General features: G+C 40.3%; 1 protein-coding gene across 4 annotated transcripts in view; it reads left to right on the top strand.

Annotated features, from left to right (window-relative positions):
• LOC121911534 (WD repeat containing planar cell polarity effector) overlaps positions 1-16568 on the top strand; it is an 81958-nt gene extending 65390 nt beyond the window's left edge. For 3 of the 4 annotated variants that reach the window (XM_042433101.1, XM_042433099.1, XM_042433100.1), the window contains 5 exons: positions 3235-3334; positions 10640-10748; positions 14013-14104; positions 15503-15534; positions 16364-16568. In XM_042433101.1, the coding sequence (XP_042289035.1) occupies positions 3235-3334; positions 10640-10748; positions 14013-14104; positions 15503-15534; positions 16364-16414 (384 nt within the window). In that variant the 3' untranslated portion in view covers positions 16415-16568. Of the gene's footprint in view, positions 1-3234; positions 3335-10639; positions 10749-14012; positions 14105-15502; positions 15535-16363 lie in introns of those variants that run through there. The other variant, XM_042433102.1, reaches the window with a different exon arrangement.
• Positions 16569-20702: the final 4134 nt, after the last annotated feature.

The following is a 20702-nucleotide window of genomic DNA, read 5'->3' as shown; positions in this document are numbered from 1 at the left end:
GCAGACGTGAGCCCTTCTATTAATGTGCTGTAAGCGCTGCTGTGTGCCAATTAACCTAATCCTTCATTTATTTGGAAGTAACCCAAATATCAGTCAATATCGGGGTCTTAGCGTCCACCTCACCCCCCTTTCCCTCTACCCCTCCCCAAAAATGGCCCTCTAAAACGCCCCTCTTTATCAGTGCGGTTAGCTGGCGCGCTGCAACCCCTAAAGCTCTTATATAAATAAGATTAGTGTCGCGTTTGAGCGTTGGGGAATAAGAGGTGTAATATCTGATGGTTTTATATGCAGTATTATTGTTATCCCTTCTTAGTCGGGCTGATACTCCTCTCTCTCTCTCTCTCTCTCCTGCTAGTTCTCCGTTTGTCTCTCTCGCTCTCATTTCACGTTTGTTCATTCGTTTATTCTTTCTCTGGGTCTCTCTCTCTCCAGATTCAGACAGTATTATGAGGAGCTAAGCTGGAATAAAGCGCCCCGGCATCAAATGTTCATATTGTTCTGTTCTGTCTGTCATACAATCTCTCTCTCTTGCTCTCTCTCTCTCTCCCTGCTGCTTCTCTCGCTCTCACACACATGAAAAACCCTTGTTGTGAATTTTGACTTCTTCCCGGCTTTTATGTCTTGTTCACCCTCTCTCTCTCTCTCTCTCTCTCTGCTCTTTTCTTCTTTCTCTCTCGCTCACACTCCTCACTATCATTTCACTATAATGCCTCCTCTCCTGTTTAATCTTCCGCTGCTCTGTTTGTTATCAATTAGGAAGCCTCACTCATATCTAATTGAGGGGCCATGTCCTCGTTCACAGCGGCTGAATTAGCCACCTCAGTCCTGGGAGCCGATTTAGGTCCTTTTGAGGCCATTTTGTTGTCAGCCATTTTCACATTTCCTCCTAACTCCTCACCACAGAGGGCAGGCACCACACTATAATTACCCAATCTGTTCCCATTCATACTCTTCAATTTCAGCACCTCTCTCTCTCTCATTCTCCTTTACTCCCCCCTCTCTCCCTGCCTCAATTCCTCTCTGCTCCCCATCTCTTTTGGAAACCAGCACCCCCCTCTTTTTTTTTTTTTCCTCTGGGGGTACAAAAGCTGGGTTACAATATGGGGGTATTAGGGCCGGGTGCAAGCTCAGCTGGGGGCTGGCTTTAGCCAGCTGAGGGTTATCCATGGCGAGCCCTGAGTCACGGCACTGATGTCCTGTGATGTCGCTGAGGCGGAAGACTTTCCTTAACACGCTGTACCCTTTGATGGGCCCTCAGGCCCTGCACTCGGCCTGAGGAAACCCTGCGACCCTGAGTAGCCCCTCGTTGGGTGCCAGGATGAGGGTTTGATTCACTCTCAGTTCAATCACTTTAGGTTGAATGTTGCAGAAAATCTGTTTCCCTTCTGTTTAAAAATTCCACAACGTATATTTTTTATTTTTCTCACTTCAACTTACCCGATATCCACAGCGTGTATATTTCGCTCCAGTCAGGGCGACATTTTCACACTGGGAGCTGCCCAGTCCTTTCTTAGCATTTACTGCTGGTCACTGATGGGCTCCACTGGAACAAATGTGGCAACATGACGATTTTCTAATTAAATTGTGTATTTTTTATTTATTATTTGTTTATTTATTTGTGTCTTTAGTTATTTACTTCACAGCTGCTCTGGGAGATTAAAAAAAGACGTTTCTTTATGAAACTTTTATACCATCAGGAAGCTCCAGTGTTTGATTTTTACACTGAGAGCATTTAAAGGGACACAATAGAAGTTATTTCAAGACATCAAGACAGATATTTGTAACTATTGGTGGTCATTGATTCTAAAATGAAGTTCTGATTGTTTGTATATCCTGCTGTATGATTGAGCTGTTATCATACAGTTCAAATTTTCCCATCAGGATGCACTTTTTAAATCTAAAATTAAATCAATTTAACATCATAAAACTATGAATTTGTTCAATTTTTTATAGGGGAATACACTTTTCTTGTTGATCTGGACATATAGATCCCATGTTCCTAATCCAAATATTATTGACATTGTTGAATGTATTTAATTACATCTTTTAATTAGTTAATGTGCTAATGGGACTAAGCTGTGTCCCAGTTCCATAATAAATACTAACTGTATAAAATGTGTACTAATCTTTATAGTGTACTGTTTTTGCAGTTTATATACAAGAAATCAACATCCTAAAACATTTAATAATAACAGAAAACCACTTTGACTGTCAAACGTCAAACAGAGAAAGAAAAATGTTTTTCCAAAAATGTTATATTTTATTTTTTGTTTTTCCTGTTTCATGTTTCACCATCATTAACATTAACAGTAGTGTAGTTTTACTTTTTTACATTGTAGGAGAATAATGTCCCTCAACAGTGTTTTTGAGTTTACATATTTTGTTTTTTTTTCAATGCACATTTAGTCTCTTTTCCATTATGAACACACTAATGTATATTCTCAAAAGCTGCTTAGAATGGATGTCAGACACAGTGCATGTCTCTCTTAAGATTTGAATTGAATCTGATTTATTAAGACTACGGTTTGAGAATTAATTTGTATTTTTCCAACTATTTAAATAGAAGATGAACTGACCTCAGCCTTGCTTGTAGCCTGGAGGGCCTTAAAACAGGAACAGTGTGGTTATTAATGAATAGTAAGGCAGCCTTGAGTATTAAATCAGCCACCCTCAGACATCATTTAGCAATATTATCTCTCTTTATGGCCGTGCGAGACTCAAACAGAGAGATACAGAGGATACACGCTGTTTCCAATATTGTCACAGGCTGATATAGTAATATGCTCGGCTGGATATGTTTCTCCGTAAAGAGAGAATACCAGCGTTTCTGAAAGGTGAACAGTCCCTCGCCTCCTCTCCCACTTTTGAAATGTGACAGATAACATCCTCCTAGTTCAAAACCGGAGAGACGAGGGTGTGGATGGAAGGGGGGGGGGTGGGGGTAGAGAGGGGTGGGGGGGGGGGTGCGAGCAGGCTGATTTCAAAGTTTTTTGAGGAACCGGCATTTCATCCAACCGGTGCTCTTTCTGATGTTGGGCTTCAAACGCCTCATTTTTTTTTCCCTGTCATTTCATCTGTTTCTTCCTTCTCCCGCCAAAACACCGCCCCCCCCACCCCTCCCAAAAAAAAAAAAAAAAAAAAAAAGAAAGAAAGAAAAAACCCTATTGTCATTGGAGCCTAGATTCATTTTAGATTAACGTTTGCGTTTCTTTCTGTTTTGCATTACCTTCAAAGGACCTCCATTATGTTTCCAGCGATAAGGGCGAGGTGGTGTTAGCGGATGTGGCCAAGACGAAAGCGAATGAAATCGAGGCCCAGGCCATCGCAGGCAACGGTAAGAAAATAATCATAATGTCTTAACCAAAAAGACACCAAATGTGACTCGTTATTTCTCCTCACATCTGAGACGGAAGGTGGACGCTCGATAACCTCGGTAACTCACCCACTCCGACACACTATTCTCACATCTGACGCCAGGTATTTTCTCAGGCTCTCACCCTAATTTAATAGAACCAAGGAGAATTACATCAGATCACGTTTGACAGATTAAGAGTGTAAAAATGGAAAACTCACATAACCTGTAGCCTTTTTTTTTTAAAAAGACATTATCATCTATAGTAACGATTGAAAGTGAGATACTGAAACGAGCTTTCATTGCATGTTTAGAGAATTAAATGGAAGGTGTGAAAAAGAAATCTGATTAATCCGTTTTTATTAAGTGACATCAACCTTTACGTAACCACTAACAGCACAAAGAATAGTGGGTAAGTTAAGGTTTTTCACCAAATTGGATTTGAAAAACAAAAGTGTTTAATTTCAGACTAATGAAACACATTGAAGGCACCAAAGTGGTTTTGAGGAACCAGCAAGGGGAGGAAAACCAGCGAAGGCCCTTTTTTTTTTTTTTTTTTTTTTTGTCGTTACTTCAGGCTGTGCTGCTGCCCTTTGACAAACACTCCCGAGAGCACATACCAGAGGGGATCAAGCTGAGTTCCAGATTACACACACACACACACATACACACAAACACACACACACGCAATTCCTAACAGAGGTTTCTAAGGCCAATGGGGGAGCAGAAAACATTCAAATTTGTGAGGGAACTAGATGAACATGTCTGATGAGTCCTTCATTGATGCTTAAAATACACCAGAAGGCTATGTGTGTGTGTGTGTGTGCGCGTGAGTGTGTGTGTGTGTATGTGCGCGCATTTGTGTACTCACAGACAACCAAATGAGGCGAGAGAGGTATTTAACTCCACCGTATAAGGTCAAACCCCGAAGGCTGAGTGTCTGTGTGTTTGTCGGTGAATGAAAATGAGCGTTTGTGTAACTGTGAGGCCTGTTTGCATGCAGTTTCTTTTGCTTTTTTTTTTTTTTTTTCCTAATGTGATGCATAACACGCACACTCCTCCTCATAAGCCTCTTAATTATGTCCTCGATGATTTACCTCCATCACCTGCAGCATGTCCTATCCTTGGACAACAGCAGTGCAGAGAAAGGAGGGAAGATGAGACAGAAGAGAGAGAGGAAAAAGAAAGGATGAGGAAAGGGTGAGGACAGAAATTAAGAGGAGGAGGAAGCAAATAAGGGAAATAAAGGAGAGGAATGAGGAGGAAAGAATAGATAAATACAGTAAATAAATTAAAATTGGGCAAGAATGAAGGTGAAGGAAAGAAAAACAGACAAGAGACAAATAATGAAAAATTAAAGGATGCATGAATATATAGAAGGTGAGAAAAGAGAAAATAAAGTAAGAAAACAAATTAATAAAAAGGGATAAAAGTATATAGATAGCTTCATTTATTACACACACACACACACACACACACATCAGTGTGTTACATGGTTTGACTGGGAGTGTGTTTTGAAACACTCACACATGACGAGGATATTGACACCGTGTCACAGCCAGTTGTGATGACGCCTCTCTGCTTGTGTGTGTGTTTGTGTTCAAGTGTGTGTACATCTATTTATGTGTGTGTGTGTGTGTGTGTGTGTGTGTGTGCTTTACAGTTGTGTGTCACCGTTCAGACAAGCAAACAGAGCATATTAACGGAGCTGAAAAGACAGGTCATAAATAATGAGCAGCTCACTGCAAGCAGAGGGCTCCAGTGAACAGGTGTCTCGCTTTACACACACACACACACACACACACACACACACACACACACACACACACACACACACACACACACACACACACACAGTCCCTGGCACTGTCGTCACACACCACCAGGATCAGGACACACGTGTGTACAAACAACTTATGTAAACATACATATAACATTTTTTAAATACTAATAATATACAATAATATATAGAATTAAGAAATATATAGAATTAAGAAAGCATGATGTGTGAAAATAACACGTTCTTGCAGAAGTTTTGAAGAACATATGATACTGGTTGTCTTTTCTAGTTAGTATTCATTTATCATTAGCAGCAAATATGTTTATAAAACAGAGACACATTGGAGAAGAGTTTCTTTTTGTGTTCAGTTGAGATTAGTTTTGTTCTTCAAGGATAAAGCAAATAAATGTCTGTGTTTTTTGTTATAATGAAAGAAATATTCTATAAAAACTGAAAAATAATGAAATCTCATTATGAAACATTGCTCCTCAAAGCAAGACTAGCAAACGGAAAACAAATATTTGCTCTCGGATAAATATTTGATCTCTGACATGGTGCGTGTGTGTCTAACAAATAAGTCGGTATCAGGGTTGTTCAGGACAGTAACCTGCAGTTGTTGTTGCAACTGCTTTGCAAATGAGTCGAAATGCTGCGAAAAAGCTGTCGAAATACAAAGAGCATCTACAGGTATGTTTGGTTGATCATCAGAGTGGATGGAAATTTCCGTGTGTTTGAACTCATAAAGCCAGCGTCCTTCCGCGCAGACTGAACACACACTTGTGTCATCAGTCACATGCTTTTCAAACACGCGTTCCCACGGTGCAGCTACAGTGACCTTTGGCCCAGACCGACAAACTATCTGTTTGAACACACACAAGCGACTGAAATTTGTTTGTACTCAGTCATAGTCACACACCACAGATCCAGTTCAGAGTGGCCCTCGGAGTCACTTGTTTGTGTAAATACTGTATATGTACTGTATGTGTGTTGCACACATACATTGTTAAACAGCCTGTTTTGTTCATGCAAAGCAGGTGAATCCCTACTGAGGACTCAGAGGCCCAACATGTCCTGAATGACCTGCATCAGGTCAACTTCTTGTTATGAAGGCAAATACACACACATTCACTGCACATGAACGCACACAAACGCAAACATACAGTATTATTTTAAACTCTGAAATTAGATGTAAAGATATTTCAGCATATTTAAAACAACAGTCAGGAGTCCATATGAGCATTGAGGGTTTCTTGCTGTAATCAATATTTCCTCCTGTTCATACTGACATTAGAAGATCTCTACATAATGTACTTACAATGTAAACGATGGGGGATAAAACCCACAGTCCTTGTTTTTAGAAAAAATGTATTCAAAGTATATCTGAAGAGAATATGAGGCTTGTCTGAGTTTGTCAAATAAAGAAGATATCTTCAACAAATACGGTCTTTTTAGTAAAATTTTCCCTCTTTGTGTCTCGATGGACAGTGTTTTCCTGTTCAGCTGCAGTGGAAGGATCATAATATAATGAGGGAATTTGGCTAAAAAGGCTGTAACGTTGAAAGATATTGACATGATTTGACTCATTTGGACAGCTGAAGCTTCAAGTAAACTTTTAAATACACTTTTGAACTGAAGGAGGACTGTAGATTTTGTCCCCCATCACTTACATTGAAAGTGCATGATGGAGGAATCTCTTGATGTCCAGTATGAACATGAGGAATAATTACAGCAAGACAAACATGTCAATGTTCATTTGGGCACCTGAACCCATCCTTTTAAACTAGATTTGCCTGCTGCTCCACATTCAAAGAGCTCGACAGTAGCAGAGCTAATTTAAAGTGCAGTGTAATTACCTAAAAATTACAATAATATTGATACTTGATTGATCTTACTGCCCTGATCAGTTGACAGTCTCGCTTATCTCTGGATCACGCTGCCCCCAAATAGCTGTTATTCCTTACTGATACCACACTAAGATATTTACATTTAACATAATTCCTTTAAACCTGCATTTATACACACAGAAAGTCCTTCAACTAGCACACAATAATACTTGAGTTGTGAGCAGTTTGTAGTTTATCGTATCACACAGATTTTAGTTTATTTATGTTTTATTTTGTTGTGCGTGTGAAAGTGATGCAACAAGTATTACACTCATGCTGTCGGAGGAAGTGAATTACAGAAGTGAATGTCCTCCACGTTGTAGATAACACTTATATAACTACTAAAAAACCTTCTTCAAACATTATAAGCAATAAAAACAGGAGAAATAGTTGAAATAGTAGACTGATGTGATTCTACTTGATTAAATTAAGCTCAACTCATCAAGTAGATTACTAGTATGAAGATGTATTTTTCTTTTTAACCCCTCCAAGGGAATTATTTCATTTCCAGTGATCCCCTTCTTCATCAGGAGGATGACGAGCTCCTGCTTGTTTACGTTGAAAGGAGCTCGTTGATTAGGGCGTCTGATCAGGATACTTCCTGTTTGCCTCCCCGTGGAGGTATTCCAGGCACGTCCAACTGGGAGGAGACCCCGGGTCAGAACCAGAGCACACTGGAGGGATTATATATATCCCACCTGGCCTGATATCCACCGGGAAGAGCAGGAGGACGTGACTGTGGATGTTTGGGCTACTTTGCTAATCCTGCTGGCATCACGACCCAGATGTGGGAAGCGGGAGATGGAAGGATGAAGGAATAGATGGATGGATGTCTGCCTCATGTTCACAGTTTTACACATTCACACCTGGGGATTAAGTGCTTTTCTTGCTCAAAGGCAATTTGACAGCAGTAATTGAAGAACATCATTTGCTAGTTTAGCAGTCAGACAGCAAAGTCCACGTCTCTAAAGTTGAGGTCAGCGGGTTTTTAGTTCATGTCCTCAGGACTCGGAGTATTTAATCTGCAGCTGCTTTACACCTGGAATTAACTGCAATTAACCGCCCAGTAGGACGGAAAAGCAACCCGCTGTGCTTTTCTTGAGGAGCAGGAGTGAAAACAGCTGATCTAGGCCATCGGCACCCCGGGTTATTTCATTTCATTTCAAGAAAACGTCAAAACAAGTTGATTTGCATTAGAATGAACATATCTCTTGCTATTGTCTGGACGATTTCTCACTTGTTCTCTGAAAAATGACTCAATACCGGATCGAGTGGTTCTTTTTTTGAGGTGGATGTCTTTTGCGGCGCACCAGCATCAGTCCTGGACTTGGAATCAGATTGGGCAGAGACACCGGATTTCTATGCACATCTTCTCATATTCATGTGCGTCTTTTGTGAACCGAGATGAACAGAGATTCTGCCTTCGCTTGTACAAACACATGCACAAAAGCACACAATAGGGGACACACATCTCAGCTTAGAAATGGTCCCTTTTATAACAGCATTGGAAATCGCTTATAGCTGTCTGGCTGACAAGTGTTTTGATTTGGATAGATACGGCATTGTGAGAGGCAGAGTAGCGAACAAGTGCGAGGGAAGGCTTCTTTCTCTTCCTCTCTATCTCTTTTCTTTTTTGAGTAGCGTTTTGCCAAGAGGAGAAGCCAAGTTGTGTTGCCTGATCGTTCCGTCTCCCACTCACAAAGGCTGATGTGACTGCTGGGCCTTTCAATGGGCAAAGAGACAAGAGCTTTATCTGACGATCCACTTCTCCACCTCCTCTCACTCTCCCTGTCTCTCTTTTCTTGGTCGTTATAGTAAAAGCCTGTTAGCTCCGGTGTGTGTTGAAGGAAAAGCTGCATTTGTCTCCCGCTCCCCTCTCAGCTGTGTCGGTTTCCTCTGTTCCGCACAAACCTCCGTTTACTGTTCGACTTCTCGTCTCATTTCAGAAAAAAAAACGTCAGTGGCATGAAACAATATTGTCAAGGCGTGAAATCCGAATCAGCAAAAACCTACACTCTGCATATGTAAAGCAGTTTAAACAAACCGTATAAAGATGATAAATTATAAGGCTTAGAAACATGCAGAAATCAGACAAAATCTCTGCACCCTGTATTAATCGCTGCCAATAAAATGTAGTGGAGCGATGTTTCAATCTCACCGAGATCGATGTCTGGCTTTGTTGGGTGAACAAAGTAGAACATGCAATATACAGATGGATGACAAATTAACAGAAAAAAGCTGAATAAATATATATGCTATAGCTTTCATCGTCACCAGAACCCACTTTGAACACCTATGTGAGATTGTAAAGTGAAAACCACCCTGTGTTAAACAATGCAGAGGGGCTGCGTTGGTGGGGGGTACCAGTGAGACAATGAATCCAGAAAATCCAGTTGGAGTAACGGATTAATGCGTTTGAAGGCATGTCGGACGCCAAAACACTTTCTGATACTCACAGACAAGATTTCACAACTCTGGAAAGTTATCACAGCGGCAACTAACGAGGTAAACGGTAGAAACACAGCGTTCACCAGGAATGTGCGCTCGCATGTGTATGACGCAGCCCTTTAATTCATTTGAATTGGGTCGGCGCGTTGACGAAAGATAAAACAGTCGCCGCCGTGATAACCATCTAGAGTTGCAAAATCCTGTCTGTGAGTATTACAAACTGCTCTGTGTGGTGTTTTAGCATCTGATAACCTTTAAATGCATTAATCTGTACGTGTAACACCACGCCCCCACCAACGCAGCGCCTCGCATTGTTTTAACGCAGCGCTGTTTACAGTCTGAATGTAGCTTTAGAGTGTTCACCGCCACCATCAACAAAGCATCAAATGAGGGAATATCTTATAGAAAAATGCTCTTCATCCCTCCAGTTGAGTTCAGAGACTTGGAAGAATCTTTACTAAAAAGCACTAAAAGCTGTTTTGGCAGCTCGTGGTGGACCAACCCCTAACAAAGATGCTTTCATGTTGGTTTTTCCTTTAATCTGTCACCCATCTGTATATACGGTCTATAAACAAACATAAGGATTACTTACAGTGGCTGCAGAAAGTATTCAAACCCCACTTCACTTTAGCACACCTTAGAGTAGAAACAGTAGGAAAATATGACCAATCACATTAAATCCACTACATCAAAATATCATAGGAAGTAAGTAGAAAAAGGTGCAATTGTATATTGATAATATATTTCTCACCCACAAATGGTTTAAACGTAATAAACAATAACATAACTGAGAATCTGATGTCATCAGTGCTCTCGACGTGGTGTTTGTTTACTCTTGTTTGCTTTTGTCACTCAGGTTGTGTTAAATATATGCGGCCACAACATACAGCGCGTTTCTCTCAGCCACAGTTTCAATTTTCAGTTTGAATTAGTTTCATTGGTGACGCGTACGTATTAAACATATTAAACATCTTAAACATCATCGTAATCATCGTTGTTGCCAAAGCAGAGCAGATTAGTCGTAATAATGTCATTTTATTCCATTCTGAGCTGAATAAAAACTGTTTTTCTCACTTGACGTGTTACTTTTTTTTATTTATCCCTTCGTGTGTGTGTGTGTGTGTGTGTGTGTGTGTGTGTGTGTGTGTGTGTGTGTGTGTGTGTGTGTGCGTGTAGACCCTCTGAGAGGCAGAAACGGTGTGTATGGTTCCAGCATCGGGGACAGACAAACAGAGAGGAACCAGAGTGCCACAGGACCTTCACACCCAAACACTCCCACAACACAGTGAGTTACATGTCTGTTATGTATGTGTGTGTATGTGACTGCATATTATTGTGTGTGTGTGTGTGTGTGTGTGTGTGTGTGTGTGTACTCTCCATACTCTCACAATACACCATATGTCTCTTTTCATGTTATGTTGAAGACTTTTACAGAAGAGCGAGTCTGTTTTCATATTAATATTACAAACAATACAAATGTATCTCATTTTGTTACGGTAAATGTTATTACTTAACAAAATATTTAGTTCAACTTGTTATAAATGAAGCCCCCAGACTCATTCTGTGTGCGGAGGATTCACTGTTTTACTGTTACATGTCTCGTCCCACTGCGACTCACTATTGTCTGAGTATAAATTGTATGAGAGTGTCAGTGGCCAAATGACCCAGCTGCAGCCTAAAAGCCTTCGCTCCCAGTGACATTTCAAATGTCAAAACCACATCAGTTCCGGGTCTTACGCTTCTAGCCATCCCAGCACTGAAGCCGGAGCTGTTTAGCCACATTTAAAAACGCCACCGGAGTCCATTTTCACCACGGTTCAGTCTCCAGAGTGCTGACAAAACTCACTGTTTCAGAGTGATTGTTTAATACACTTGTCTTTGTGAATGACGTGTTGAAGCAGTGTGACTAAAGACACACTGAAAGCATCCCTCTCTTTGTCCCTGCCTCTCTCTCTCTCTCTCACACACACACACACACACACACACACACACACACACAAACAGATACTTACAAATATAGCCATCCACGTCTCTATTATTGTGGGATGGAGGGTGTGTGTGTGGGGGGACGGATGGAGAGGGGGGGGGGGGTTATGGAGGGGCATTCCTTGTCATACCCCAACTAACATATTGGAGTATTTATATGGGATTTGTGTGCATTAGATAAAAAAGGCGCTCTTGTTCTTTTCATCCTCATAGGCTTTTCATGGCTGTTTGACTGTAACACTGATGACTCTCTGCTACCCCTCCACCTCCACCCCTCCACTCTGCGTTTCTCTAAGCCCCCTCCATCCATCCCAAATCCCTTCCTATCGGCCAATTTAAACAAGCTGGGTCCAGAGAGAGAGAGAGAGAGAGGGGAAGAGACAGAGAGAAATACTCTGTCCTAAGCTCTTTTTAAAAACAGTAAAAGGAGCGAGAGGAGGGGGAAAAAAAAGAGTGGTAAAGAGGGTTAGGGCGATTTGGCAGCCAAAAGCCCGGTTGTACTACCCCAGGTCTTCCCCTGCACCGCTGACAGAGGCTAAGAAAGCAGATCCCCAAAACCTCCCCAAAGATAATGGCCACAGAGAGAAAGAGACAAAAGCCTCTGTTTTTTTTTATTGCACAATTTCCCCCCTCCTTTACAACAATTTTATATATTGAAACCCTCCCCCCCCCCACTTCCTTTGTAATCTGGTCTCCGATGAAGTTTCATTGTTTCTCATGTGAAGCCAATGACAGCTTAGCTGAGATGGAGTAGGGGAGGCATTATAGCGCGGGCGTTCTCCCGTTTGGCTCGCTGAGAAAAGAGCAGAAACAGAGAGAGAGGCGAGCACAATGGCAGTTTGGGGGCTCCTCGCCGATTCCCGCATTCCCCCAAATCCGACTCTGTGTGTGTGTGTGTGTGTGTGTGTGTGTGTGTGTGTGTGGAGAAGTGAGAGAGAACGAGACGGGAATCTGGGACGCATCCCAACGTTCCTTTGATGGCTGCTGGCCTCTCTCGCTTATCACGTACTCGTCTGTCAGCGGCGTAAAGGAGAATGGAGGCTATTTTTATTTTTTGCTTAGCGAGGCCGAGGTAAAGGTTAGGCAAGTCGAGAGCGGCAAGGAGCCAAACATTTATATTTGTCAATTAAATATTCAATTTTTACGTATTTATTTGATATTAATGTCCAGAATGTGTAAGCAGGAGTAGCTTCAGTATCACGCTGTGTTTGCTAGTGAGACGACAGATCATCGAACGGGATCCTAGAGCCAAAAACAGAAGCTCTGAGGTTACACTTTTGTAACAGTTCACCAATCGACGGTATCAAAGTAATGAGCCCTGATCAATAAAAACCTGACATCTGCCTGTAATGATGGAGGCGAGAACATGATTTCACTCAACAGGGTCAGTTTGTAAAACCTGCAAAGAAAACTGCCTCACACCACTTAGAATAACCTCATTAGTACCAATATTGTGTTTTATAGTATTTAAAGTTTTAGGACGTGTCTGCTAAGTGTTGAGTCTGACCGGAGCAATTGTTGAGGAGGTTTAAGAATTTAAGAATTACTGTCCTTCAGATCTCACATAAATTTACCATTTACCATCATGATTTTAAGTATTTTGTGACTGTTTGATGGATTATAAAACCAGCTGAAAGTCATGTCAAACATGCACTGACACCGATCTTTAATTGAGACACGTGTGCAACGTTCAAGCAGCTCCTACGTGTGTCCGCCATGTTTTATCTTGTTGACATGTGACTCAGGTATTGACTCAGATAATTAATGGACCTGGTTGAAGAGTCCCTGGTACCTGAAGATGGTCTAAATGACATCTTTCAAGTTTCTGTCTCTCAAGCTTTTCCACCCTCGATGAGAGCATTAGTGGCCAAAAATAAAGTCACTCTATTACTTTATTGATCAAGTGAAACAAACGTTCACACATTTGTCTTGCTGGTATAAAACAGCTTCTGTTCATTAGAAAATGGTAGTATGGTGGTATCAATGGAAAGTGTATTTCATTGCTTTGATGTTACTCCTGTACACAATGTGCCTCTTGTGTTTCAGTGTCTGCTGATGCGTATTGGATGCACAATAGTTAATGGATTATTCATACCATAATGTTGAGTGTACATACATGTGCTATACCTATACATACTGTATGTATGCATGTAAATCAGTGAGACAAGAGGTAGACATACCAAACTATGAATTTGAAGTTGCCCTGGTGCACCAGATAGCAGTGCATTTTGAGGTTTGACTGACAGGTTCAGCTCTTTGTTGCTTAAATGGAAAGTCATTTGATGTTCCCATCTCTGTTTGCTGCAACACACAGTGCATATTGCAGCTAAACAAACACAAAGAAATCAGTAACTGAAGTAGAGAGTAGACGAGATGAGAATACGTGCATCAAAAAGATAGAAAATCACTCCTGGAAAGCTCAAAACATGAAAAACTATAGTTTGTATTGTTTGTTAAAGATAAGCTAAAATGTACATGTGCAGTCCGGTTCTGTGTTTTTGTGTTTAGCTTCACACATGATCTGTAAAAAGAAAAGTTACTCAGTTCTCGTATTGTTTTTTAGTGCTGATGGAAGAGCCAATCAGAGGAGGCCGCAGGCTGAGAACATCCGTGTGACCGTGAACCCAGATGTCTTCAGGTCACTGAGGCAAACAGGTGTGTCTGTCTGTCTGTCTGTCATGCTTAAAACACCTGTATCTCTGTTGAGTCTGTGACAGAAGAATGATCAAAGACCTGAGTTTCACCTTTTGTAGGTTAAAGAATCACAAGAATATAAATAAGCAACTGAGCGGCGATGAGTCGTCCTCCAGGAGGAATGTTTAGGTGTATTCATGACACTTCACTTTCAACGAGCTGAAACATTTGGATCCTTTTTCAGCTGTCAAACTGGGTTTTTTTAGCTGCAGAAGATTGACAATTTGTGTACGGTATCCTTTTTTCTGTTTTAAAGAAGTCACTCCTCATGGTTATATAATATTTGTTTCATTGCTTACTCAACAATAAGTGATAAAGAGTGTAGAAGTCTTTATTATTTCATATTTTTTCATTTCAAAATCTGGGAAAAGGTTCATATTTGATAGTTACCTCATAGTGTACCAGTAGAGGAGCATAACAATTAAGACCAAATATACCATCACAAATGTTTTAAGCCGCTTATAACTGTGAAAACTGTGTATTTTTAGTAAGATACAATGGTTTCATCCTTATACTTACCCAGAATTTATGATAAATTCAACCATTTTTAAAACAATCTGGTTTTGTCTCATGTCTCGTTGCCCCAACTGCCCTCAATGTTGCTCCTAATTCTGCCAAACTACCTCCAACATTAAACCCGTCACCAGTAACAGCTGATGGAGAGAATCAGCCAGTTATATTAAATCACAGCCCGTCGTGTTCAGCATGTCGGTTTCAGGGCCACGTTTTGAAGCCCTGCAACATTCAGCCTGTTTTACTCTCTAAATGTAGCCTGAGTGCTCCTCTCTCCGGGTCTCAGATGTCTGAGATGACTAACTGGTCATTTAGGAAGAACACCCATTAAGAAAACATCACCACTCCTTATTCGCTTCTTCCTCCTCTCCTCCTTCCCGCTCTCTTCCATTTTTAATAATTCCATTTTTTTTTCGGGTGATTAGCAATTGTCTCACTACCAAATCGCTCTGTCATTTGATAATCCGGACTGTAGGCTATTGGAGGGAATTTGCATCACCGTTTTAAATATCTGTATAAGGCACACAGGGGTTTTAATGTCAATCATAACCTTATTAACGCAGGGCTCAGAGCGAGAGAGATCGCCATGAGTGACAACGGTTTACATTCGTTAAAACCCAGAAAAGGCGACGTGTCCGACGTACTGAGTGAGCATGTAACCTGTTCAGGCATTCTGCGGCGTGTGTGTGTGTGTGTGTGTGTGTATGTTTATGTGCTGTAGGGCTGTCGTGTGTGATTATGCATGGATAATGTTTGGTTGTTGTACTTGTTCAAACTGTCACGGCTGCTTTACAGGAACGTCCAACATCTCTCCAACATCATCTGTCTTTTCATTTTGTCCCGCAGGAATCAGCGAAGGTGACAGAGACGACAGGAATGTAAGTCGATCGACTGAAATTTGATTTTTATTTTCGTTTCTGTTGACAGGATTCACAAACCTGTATCACGTCCCTCTACAGTTTGTAGATCAGCTGGGAAAAGTTGTCAGGAAGCATGTTATTAGTTTACAGACATCAGTATATTATACTGCTACTACAGTGTTTCCCAACCTGTAGATACAAGAAAAATTAAACTTCTGCTGCACAACATTGTTTATTCTTTTTATTACTTCACTTTTATTCGTGCATATGTCTATTTTTCAATAACTGAAATGAACTGATTACAACTCGTAGACATGCAAACTGTGACAAGGAGTATAAGTATTAAACGCATTGACAAAAGGTTGGGAACCACTGCTGCACTACACTAAAGAGAGATAAATTGTTTATAGGATATTATAATGTACAGTAGTTTGTGGTTTCCTACCTACAAATGTGCTGATGCTGAAGGGTTGAAGACTTTAGAATGAATTGATCTGCATATTTTCAAATATTAAATCAGTTCAACCCTAAAGTTAACATCTCGTCTTTACCTGTTGTCCAACTATATAAAACAGGAAAGGAGCAGCTGTATTCAATGTATAAAACTAGTTCAATGTAGTGTTTAAGAAATATTGGATAGAATGATATAGTGCGGCGTAACGTAGTTTAAAATTAAGATTCAAATCTTTATCAGCTGGGTGATATGAAGCAGCTGAGGGCATGTTTAAAAGTAAAATGATGTATGAAGAACTAATCCAGGACACATTGGACTCTGTGTGCTGTTGTCTTTATATTTATACACTGTTCAGGTTTGTAAAACGTGATGTTTCTGTTTATTCTCTCTCAGGACGATGAAGACCCCGGGATGCTCCGTGTGGTCCATTTAGGAATGGTTTGAAAAGACTAAATCTTCACCAATAACAGGCTCATTTTGTCTATATTTTTATAAACAAAGCAGTTACTTAAACTTGTATCATTGTACAGAACAGCAGATGACTGATGAATCACACATGAGAATTATTAATAAATTACTTTTGTATTGAAAAACAGAAGCCAGAAGCCTTTATTTTCTCAAGTCAAAAACACTGACTGACTCTTAGTTTAGTCTAAACCAAATGAACCTTAAAAGAAAACAGTTACTCGCCTTAAAAAAATAAAAAAAAACATGACGTGAAAATGTTTTAAACCTTGCCATTAATCAGCCTGAAAAAATAAAGACTTGTATTATACTTCCATCACCACTGATATTGAATGTTCCAGGCTTCCTGTGTGTGTGCGTTTGTGTGTGTGTGTGCTTGTGCGTGTGCGTGCGTGCGTGTTGGCCGAGATTACGGGCCACAGTTTTATTCATGAATAGGAGCCAACCAGAGACTTTAAAGCATCGCGCGGAGCCCTTTTCCTGAACAGCAGCCATAGCCATGTCAGAGCTGTCGACGCGCTGCGCTCACCGACTAATCTGACAGCGCCGCGCGAGCCCTAATCCCTCACTGTATCGTAATCTATTTACTTTGCATTCTAAGAGGATTTCCACCAAAAAATATACAAGAAGCGATGTTGGAAATGGACAGAAGATCAGCGAGGATGCTTTTCTGCTCTCTCTCTCTCTTTTTTTTTTTTTTTTTTTGTTTTGTTAGCTTTTTAAAAAAAAAAAAAAAAAAAATCATTGTATGTTTTTTGGGAGTCAATCCCCTGCGAGAGGGATGGGTGAAAGGAATTACATTTCTGACTGATACTAATACTTCTCTTATGTAAACATCAAAATGTTATATTTCCCCTCTGATGATACAGTCACACTGCAGAGGCTGCTGGAGATAAGTGGCATCTGTCGTTGCCTTTAGTGCATCTCTTGACACGTTCATAATTTACAAACCAAGGCTGCATTATCTCCCGATTGTTTGACTTGACAGCTCGAATAAAAGCTGCAAAATTGCTTAACAGCCGAGCACAAGTTCCTCCCATCTCTCTGATGGCCCTACACAGTAGCCTTTTTTGACACACAAACAGTGAAATCTCTTCTTTTCATAAAACAGGAAAAACAAAGTACGAGACCAAACGCTCTCCTCAGTTACCCTTTAAGCAATTATGTCAGCTTTGTAAAATCATAAATAGTTATGCTTCATTTAAAATGTGGCCAGCAGCTTTATTGTAAAACACCGCCTCACGCTCAAATCTTTTCCATCCGAGATGACTCGCAGAGATAGGCTTATTAGTGGTATTAACATACTGCGCGGCGTGCTGGAGCTGTGAAACGGCCTTGTTAACATTTGGAAATGAATCAAGCCTCCAGCACTTGCTATTATCCAGGTTATCTGTTTTTTTCTCTCTCTCTCTCCCTTTCTCTCTCCCTCTCTCTCTCTCCTCTGTGCAACAGCTGTGCAGTGTTTCTGCGAAGGCCTTATCACATCTAATGATGGCACTGATTGGACTGATACTGCTTTCCCCCTCAGGGCGAGGTTGTATGTTTTATAGGTTTGTTTCACTGATCTCCACGAGTGGGATCCCTAAAACATTATAGACGAATGTGTCAGTACCGTTAAATACATCATAGAGACAAATTTACTCACAACTGAGAGTAATTGGGAAGGATCTTATTCCCAGGAAAACATTACACAGAATGGTGTTAAATTTCTCATTGTTATTGGTTCCTGTGGATACTTTGCATAAGAATCGCAGTACAATTGTTTCATCAAGAAAAGTACTTAATTACGGTGCAAAATAGCTGTACTGAATATCTGTTTTTGCCTCTTGAGAAGCCTCAGAGACAAAACACATTATATTTTGATGCTCTATGATTAGAACAACCTGTTTTTTTTGCCTCAGATTGAAGTCAAAGAGAAACATAAGAGACTAAAAGTGAAGATAAATGTCATATTTGTGGTCGACTTTTGGTCAAATGTGCATAAGATAAATGTTCTGTTCTGTTCAGCCTCTCTAACAGCTAAAAAAAACATACTAATCATTATTTTATCACCTTGATGCTTCATGACTTTGAGTAATTTCAGGAGAATTTCTTATAAACGTGATTCTGACGCCATGTTTCAGACGTCCGCCACAGAAAATGATGCATTACTTCAGTTTGGGGTCTCAGAGACCCCGACTGGAAAACAATACAATATATTTTTATATGCTTTATATCTGTGATTGGCGTTGATGGTACTTTTTATGCAGCACTTCACTTCCCAAATCCCAAATAAGTCTTATAAGGATTTCTGTTATTGGAGTTATATAAGTGACCCCAGAATAGATAACATCACTATATAATACAACTTACTGCACATTTCTCTGTCTGTGAGATGACTTTTTGACAAACAAAAGTAGTTTTTTACATGTATTTCCCAATACCTTTACTACAAATATATAAACTAATATTTCCTTATTTAGTGGTAATAATGATGCTTTTATTGTCATTTTGGTGTTTTGTCACATTCATCAGATGTGAGAGTCTAGTTTATGGCAGAGGGAAGCGTTACCACCCCAATACTCTTCAATAAGATCAGAAGAAAAACAAAGTATTTACATTTTTATTTAAAGAGGGAAAATTGTTAATTTTGCAATTATTGTTACTTTTACACAAACAATCAGCTATAAACTGATGTCAACATGACATAATGGTTCATTTTCTGTATAGCCAGTTAATCAAACTAGATAATATTTGGAAATTAACTAACTTTTCAGATTTTTAAGTGATAGTTGTATTTTCTTTTCCCAACAGAGGCCGACAGCTGTGATTGTTTCTGCATGTTTTAAAGGTCAAAGGTCACAAGTAGAGTTTAGATTTTCTCTAAATAACCACAAAGCATCGTACACGGTCAGTTTACTGCCATCGTTTTTCTGTCGCTTCTCTTTGGCTTCATATGTGTAGAGAGAAAAGTTTGTCAATGAAGAGCAAACTAAATGAAGGAGGAAACGTGACGAACACGTCAGACAGTAATCTGTTGACACACGGAGTCGACGTCCTCGATGGGAAACACTAAAGCCTGAAGGCCAACAAGTCTCCATTAAGCTTTCCCTGCGCTGGAGGGCTGCAGGAAAAGACAAGTTGTGACTTGGGACGAGGGTCCTCTGCATCGTTTCCAGATGAGATAATACGAGCCCTCTTCAAATACCTTTCCACCGCATCCCTCCTTATCCCCACGCAACTGATCTACAAGGAGCGGAGCAGGGAAGTGAACGGTCATTTAAGGTCAGATATGAGGGGAGGTGCTCAGTCCAGAAAAACAGGGTGAGGCAAAGTCCACACTGAACTGCTTCCACCAGTCCAGTCTGGTCTGAAGGAAGTGTTTGACTGCTGCTGTGACCTCAGAAAAGTTTTCTCTCATAGTCTCAGATCGTTTAATTTACTGATACACTGTTTAAAGAACTTGATTGGATTTTAGGAGTTTGGCCTTCTGATCAGTTTATTGAGTTGTTTAAGAGACGATCGGCACCAAAACCATCTCTGTGTCTCACGTAGGGAGCTCAGTTGAGGGTCCATGTTTATATTTAAGCGTGTCAAGTGAATGAATAGCATAACCTAAATTATTAGCTTTTAGCTCCACTGTTTGTATTGTTGTTAGCCACGATCTCAGGGCTGTAGGGATGGCAGCGTCAGTTGGTCGACCACTTTAGTCCAGACTTAAATATCTCAACGATTATGGGATGGATTGCCATGAAACTTAACGTTGACATTCATGTTCCCTTCAGGATGATTTGTAATATCTTTGAGGATTCCCATTATTAGTCCAATGCTTTGGTTTATGACTAAATACCTGCAAAACTAATGACATTTCCATTTGTGTTTAGTGCTAAATTAACAAATGTTAGCATGCTAACACGCTAAACGAAGATGTTGAAGATGATTATACCTGCTCAACATGGCCACGATGCCATGCAAGCATTAGCATTCAGCATTCAAAACACCATTGTGCTTTGACTATAGACTCTTGTTTGTTTTATAGATTTGTTATTTATAAAAAAAAGTGAACTTCAGTCTTCAGGATTATTTGTGAAGCCGCTGAAAGTTCTTTGTTTTTGTTTAATTTCATCTCCGTTATTCCCAGCCTGTCAGGTTTATAGACAAAACGTAAAAACATCCTCGTGCAGAGCTGCAAAGCATCTTATTGTCTCTCTTTTAGTAGAACGCTGTATGCATGTTAGCAGACACTCCCAACAGATCAGTCTACTTGACCCCCTCATCACACTTAATA

The sequence above is a fragment of the Thunnus maccoyii genome, chromosome 14 (assembly GCF_910596095.1).
Source record: "Thunnus maccoyii chromosome 14, fThuMac1.1, whole genome shotgun sequence".
NCBI lineage: Eukaryota > Metazoa > Chordata > Actinopteri > Scombriformes > Scombridae > Thunnus > Thunnus maccoyii.
The sequence above is the reverse complement of the archived record's forward strand: the minus strand, read 5'-3'. Positions and strand labels throughout refer to the sequence as shown.